Source organism: Triticum aestivum, chromosome 4B, assembly GCF_018294505.1.
Source record: "Triticum aestivum cultivar Chinese Spring chromosome 4B, IWGSC CS RefSeq v2.1, whole genome shotgun sequence".
Lineage (NCBI taxonomy): Eukaryota > Viridiplantae > Streptophyta > Magnoliopsida > Poales > Poaceae > Triticum > Triticum aestivum.
In genome coordinates this window covers 28,608,084-28,614,083 of record NC_057804.1, presented here as the reverse complement: position 1 = coordinate 28,614,083, position 6,000 = coordinate 28,608,084, and the positions used below count along the sequence as shown (strand labels likewise).

The 6,000-nt window shown below is 45.7% G+C and overlaps 1 protein-coding gene across 1 annotated transcript; it reads left to right on the top strand.

Annotated features, from left to right (window-relative positions):
- The first annotated feature begins 3,644 nt into the window (after positions 1 to 3,644).
- Positions 3,645 to 5,990, top strand: LOC543169 (proteasome subunit beta type-2). The gene is made up of 3 exons (XM_044512101.1): positions 3,645 to 3,931; positions 4,067 to 4,190; positions 5,439 to 5,990. The coding sequence occupies exons 1-3, from the start codon at positions 3,774 to 3,776 to the stop codon at positions 5,796 to 5,798; spliced, it is 642 nt and encodes a 213-aa protein (XP_044368036.1). The 5' UTR covers positions 3,645 to 3,773; the 3' UTR covers positions 5,799 to 5,990.
- The last annotated feature ends 10 nt before the right edge of the window (positions 5,991 to 6,000 follow it).

Below are 6,000 nucleotides of genomic sequence, written 5' to 3'. Positions count from 1 at the left end.
GGGATTTTTTTTCTAGTTTGGCCCGACCACTCTGATATGTATACTTTATTATCCGCCTCCACTAAAGTTTCTCTCTAGCCCCGTAAGTGACTATACTTAACATGCAAAGACAATATAAATAACACAAGTAAAATAAAATATAATCATTTCAAGGTTGCTGAATAGGGCAATACATGTAAGAGGATTAAAGAGAGAGTTGGCGTAGTGCGACGCGTGTTGTATTGAGCCTCGAGGGCAGGTAAATAACGAGGCTATTTGGTTTGTGACTAACTTTGCCAAAGATTGCCACACCTAAGCTTAGGCATGTTTGACCAACTTAGGTGAGTGTTTAGTTTAAGCCACACCTTAGGCAAGCCACACTTGGGCCCCACATGGCATACACATAAAAAGTGTGGCAAGATTCCCTTAGGCTTGCCAACTTGTGGCTCTCATTTTGTTGAACTAACCTTAGGCAAGTTTGGCAGAAATTTATGGCAAAGTGTGGCAATGCTAGTCCTAGAACCAAACAACCCCTACATGTACAAGACTTGAAAGGCAAGAAGCCTCCTAGAGATAAGATGAAAATAATTTCTATCTAATCCCGAGCAATCTCTAACTACCAAATATATCTCTAACAATACCTTGCAAAGGAGTGATCATTGATCGCCATTGCTCCCTCGGGGAAATGCCCTCTACCGAAAAGGGCTAGGTCAATGCCCTCTATGTGAGATTGAATGTGAAAGTACTGATCATGTGTTATTCCAGTGTGTTAGGGTGCGTTAAGTCTGGGCGCATCTAGGCATGGAGAAAGCAATTGATGATGTCGATACGATTGATAGGGCGGGATAGCTCATCCTTGAAGTCCTACTCCATGAATGGGCTGCGTTAGCTCCAAATATTCCATAGGTTGGACGGGGAGAGCTGTTAGCTGTCATGACTTGGTATGTTTGATGGGAACGAAGACAAGCTACGCATGATGATCCGGTCCAAGTATGTCAAGGCCCCTGACACGTAGACCCACTAGCAGTCGTGCAACACCCCACCAGTTAACGCAAGCCCAACACACTGATGAGTGGACCTGGGTGGGTCAACTTGCTGCCGGCTACTTAACCCTGGAGCGGCAGAGATGCAACCATCCAGAGGATCACGACAACGAAAAACATCATTGGCCACCACCTACCCTCTCTCCCGTGTTCTTCTCCCGTGTTCTCAGCTCTAGATTCTTTGTAATTGCCACCAAATTCGAGTTCCCTTGATATTTGCTATAGATCGAGAGTGGAAGATAGCAGTGGCACCGTAACAAGATACCAGCTAGGTCAGTGCAAGCTATACTTGCTTTATGTTTAAATTATGCTAGAGCTGAGAATAAATAGGGTGCCATCATTCGTCATAGCTACAATAAGCCACCTGAGGGTTTTGTTATGTTGACCGTTGCCGCTGCATATTATGATGATGATGAGTGAGGGCGCACATGGGATATAATTTGGGATGATCATGGTGGATTTCTAGCAGCATGAAGTTTTGGATTGGCACTCGTTGATTCAACACACATGGCGAAGGCTTATTGTAGGATCAAAAGTATGTCCAGAGAGTGGGGGGATGATTAGACTACTTGACCAAATAAAAGCTAACATTTTCCCAACTTTAATTGTATAAGTAGATTTTAGCAATTCTAACAAGTCAAGTATCACCCTACACATGCAATATTAAGAGTGTAGTAGCGGAAAATAAATCATTGCATATGTAAGTAAAAGAGGGGTTTGGAGATTTCAAATGAAATGAACACATGAAGATTTTTGGCGTGGTTCCGATAGGTGGTGCTATCGCACGTCCACATTGATGGAGACTTCAACCCACGAAGGGTAACAGTTGCTCGATTCCACGGAGGGCTCCACCCACGAAGGGTCCACGAAGAAGCAAACCTTGTCTATTCCACCATGGCTTACGTTCACGAAGGACTAGCCTCACTCAGGTAGATCTTCACGAAGTAGGCGATGCCTTACAAACTCCTTGGTTTAACTCCAAATGATTTTGGAGGCTCCCACGTGACACCTAACCAATCTAGGAGACACCACTCTCCAAAAGGTAATATATGTTGTGTTGGTGATGAACTCCTTGCTCTTGTGCTTTAAATGATAGTCTTCTCAACACTTAATCTCTCTCACACATATTTGGCTTGGGTGGGAGAAGGATTGGAGTGGAAAGCAACTTGAGGAGGCTAGAAATCAAGATTCAAATGGTAGGAATGGAATCTCTTGATCTTAACACATGAGTAGGTGATTCTCTCTCAGAAAATGAATGGTGGCAGTTGTGTTTCGTTCTGATGGCTCTCTCATGAGAGTAAGTGGTGGTGGAGGGGTATAAATAGGCAGCACCTGAAATCCAACCGTTACAAGTCTTTGACCCAACTCAGTGGCACCGATATGAAAATCTCGATGAGACCGAGTAGTGCAAAAGACTTGATCGTTAGGCTTTTCTGTGAGACCGACTATACCGACTCAGTCAGACTGAAGTGCAATGGCTAGGGTAAAACCTCATCTCGGTGGCACCGATTGCATTATCTCGGTGAGACTGAAGCAACACAATAAGGCAACAGAGACTTGGCAAGCCATCTCGGTGGCACCAATTGCAAAACTCGGTTAGATTGAAATAATTGCAACAGATGGCAGAGAGTTGGCAAGGCTATCCCGGTGGGATCGAGAACCATTTCGGTCAGACCGGTTTGTTAGGGTTTCACTCTTGCGGAAGAATGATCATCTCGGTGGGTCCGGAATGGACACTATCGGTGGACCGAAATGAGGAATTAGGGTTTGGACAGATGTGTTTGTGGGAAAGTGATTGAGGGTTTTTGAAGCAATATCACTAAACACTTTGAGCAACAACCTCATCAACAATACCTCATCCCCTTCTAATAGTATCGACTTTTCTAAGGGACTCAATATGATCTTGGATCACTAAACCAAAAATGTAGAGTCTTGGGGTAGCCAATCTTGACCTTCACACTTTGAGGGGTCCATATCCATCAGTCCATGCCATGCCAATCATTGATCTTTTTTGAAATCTATCATCAATGATTATTAGATCGATGACATATGCGTTGTTATTAATTACCAAAATCACCCGGGGATTACTCGCACTTCCAATTATCCTCGGGGACGGTCTGCTCTTGGTGCGTTTATGCATTTGTTTTTTATTCTTTTTTTTGCAAATGTTGAAATAACCTGGTTGAAGAGAAAACAAAGGCATCATATCGATTTGGAGTCGCATCTATGCATTTGTTACTTATCCATTTTGTAAGCGCTGACCTCGCATGAAAGTAGTGATGTGTTTGTTTGTTTGTGTTGGATCCCGCGTGTGAGTAGACTTTACGTATGTTATTGGAATGTTGCTATTCCCCCAATGTTGGATAGAGGCGCATCTGTTTATCGCTGGATTGTTGGTTTCACATGTGAGCTCATCGTCAACTCCAAGCAGGAAAGAAAGGAAAACAAAAACACACACAGTTTTTTTTTTTTGAGGGAAACACAGTTTTTTCTTTTGAGGCAACAAAAACACACACAGCTGCATGCACCAGCGCCACAGGCCGATACCGCAAGGCGGCCCGGCCCAGCCCACCCTGGCCCGAAGTCCTCGTCTCTGTGACTCTCTCGGCTCGTTGCTTTCTTTCTTGGGACCGAAGCCGGGCTCGACTCCAGTCCCCCCAAATTACAACCTCTCTCTCTCGCCGTCTGCTCGCTCGCTCGTCCCCCAAATCCCACCCCCTCCCCGACCGAACCCCAGCGGCGTCGCCGGCGATGGAGTGCGTCATCGGCGTGGTGGGCAGCGACTTCGCGGTGGTGGCGGCGGACACGTCCGCCGTGCAGAGCATCCTCGTCCACAAGACGGACGAGGACAAGATCATGCTCCTCGACTCCCACAAGCTCATGGGCGCCTCCGGGGAGCCCGGCGACCGGTAAGGACCTCACCCCTCCCCGCCGCGCCCGCCGTCGATCCGCTCCCCGGCGGTTCTGGTCTCGCTTTTTTCTTCGATCTGACCCGATCTGGCTTTGTTTTTTTCTTCTGTGGGGGCGTCGGGCGGCACCAACAGCGTGCAGTTCACCGAGTTCATCCAGAAGAACCTCCACCTCTACCAGTTCCGCAACAACATGCCGCTCAGCACCGCCGCCACCGCCAACTTCACCCGCGGCGAGCTCGCCACCGCCCTGCGCAAGGTGCAGACACAGCCCTGATTTCTCTTATGCTATCTAACTTTTCTGATGTGGATTGCCGTTGAGTGTCACAGGGAGGGGCTAGGGTTTGCTATCCCACCTTTATCATAGGCGATAGCTCCATCTTACACCGGTTCTGTTTTCTTAGGGTTTGTTCAGGTTACCTGTCTGGTTTAGACCCGTTGTTCGACGGGCTGGGTATGTGATTGGGGATTGTCGCTGACTTAAATGGGGGCTTATGCCTTACTATTGTGTAGCCTTGTAGGTTTTCTTGTTTGTATTTACATTTTGCTGATGAATACTGTCTGTTATTTGTTTGTCAAACATTTTTTTGGAAAAATTAGATGTCTGTTGTGCGCTGTGTTTATGCCGGTTAAAGTTAAGGCCAGCCAGAACACCTCTACATTAGATGGGATTCCCCAACTCTATATTCTGCATATGGGCTGTAACTACTAAGGATGATGTTTTCCCCTTTCTAATAAATAAATATGCATCTATGCTAGTTCAAGTTGATTGCATGTTTCCATTGTTAGGATCAGAGAGCAACGTTACATGATAATACAGAAGAACTGTTCTAGAGTACACTTAGCAAATGTGTAGTGGATGTCACCTGTGTTAATGCACCTTCTGAACTGTCTTTGATTTTCCTATGGGCCATCTGTTCATGGTGTGGATGCTTTTTTTGCAATATACGGATCTGGTGACATGGAGTTGATTTGGAATTCTGCAATGCTGCATGTTTTCTTGTATGTTACAGATACCGGCTTAATGCTGTTTCACTGTTCATTCATATTCAACTAAAGATGGTTGTGAACTTGTGATATACCCAGATGAAACTTGACATGATTTCTGATGTTGCAATATTTTAACTTGCACCAAGTGCATAACTCAGAAGTTAGCACATTCACTCTCCGTCTTCCATTTTGTTGTTGTTTGGCTCCTAGTTGGAGGTTTATTAGAGAGAAATCTTGGCTGCAATTTACAGATTAAAAACTTTTGATATTTAGCGCAGGCTCGAGCTACACCACCTAACTATTCCATTTGTAACATAATTGCATTTACTTTGTCAGCACCTCCGTTCCACCTTTTCCATTTGCCTTAGTTTCTGAGTGAGGTTACTACTTACTGCTGTAGAGCTCTAGTTGAACTCAAATGCAGCATCAACTGATTTTGGTAGCGACATATTCATATTTTTCTCTTGACAGATTCGTGTTTCTTCCTCTGACATTATGTCTTTGTTTCATTTTGCAGAATCCCTACTCCGTAAACATCATACTTGCAGGGTTTGATAAAGACGCTGGTGCATCGATGTACTACATTGACTACATCGCGACGCTCCACAAGATCGACAAGGGAGCATTCGGGTACGGGTCGTACTTCTGTCTGTCGCTGATGGACAAGTTGTACCGCCCTGACATGTCTGTCGAGGAAGCGGTAGACCTTGTTGACAAGTGCATCAAGGAGATCAGACTCCGGCTGGTCGTCGCGCCTCAGAATTTCGCCATCAAGATCGTGGACAAGGATGGCGCCAGGGACTATGCTAGGCGTGAGATCGGAGGTGACAGTCCTGCAGCCGCAACCGCAACCGCAGCAGTAGCAACAATTGCCTGAGGTGATTGGCCCTGTCGGTGGTCATTTGGCTGGGTGGAGGCTGAACCCTTCCTGTCAATTGTTTCCGAGTACTGTCACTATGTAATCGCAATACGTTTCGGTTCGAGAACTGTGTTGCAAATTCTCCCAGATGTGGACTAGTCTGTTTATGACCCCCTATTTCATGGTTATATGTTTCACTGTTTCTTGCTATCGAATGCTG

Excerpts from the sequence above, each read along its gene's own strand:
- LOC543169 (XM_044512101.1), top strand. The coding sequence starts at position 3,774 with ATGGAGTGCGTCATCGGCGTGGTGGGCAGCGACTTCGCGGTGGTGGCG. Across the intron at positions 3,932-4,066 it reads TCCGGGGAGCCCGGCGACCG|CGTGCAGTTCACCGAGTTCA; the intron begins GTAAGGACCTCA and ends CGGCACCAACAG. Across the intron at positions 4,191-5,438 it reads TCGCCACCGCCCTGCGCAAG|AATCCCTACTCCGTAAACAT; the intron begins GTGCAGACACAG and ends TTCATTTTGCAG.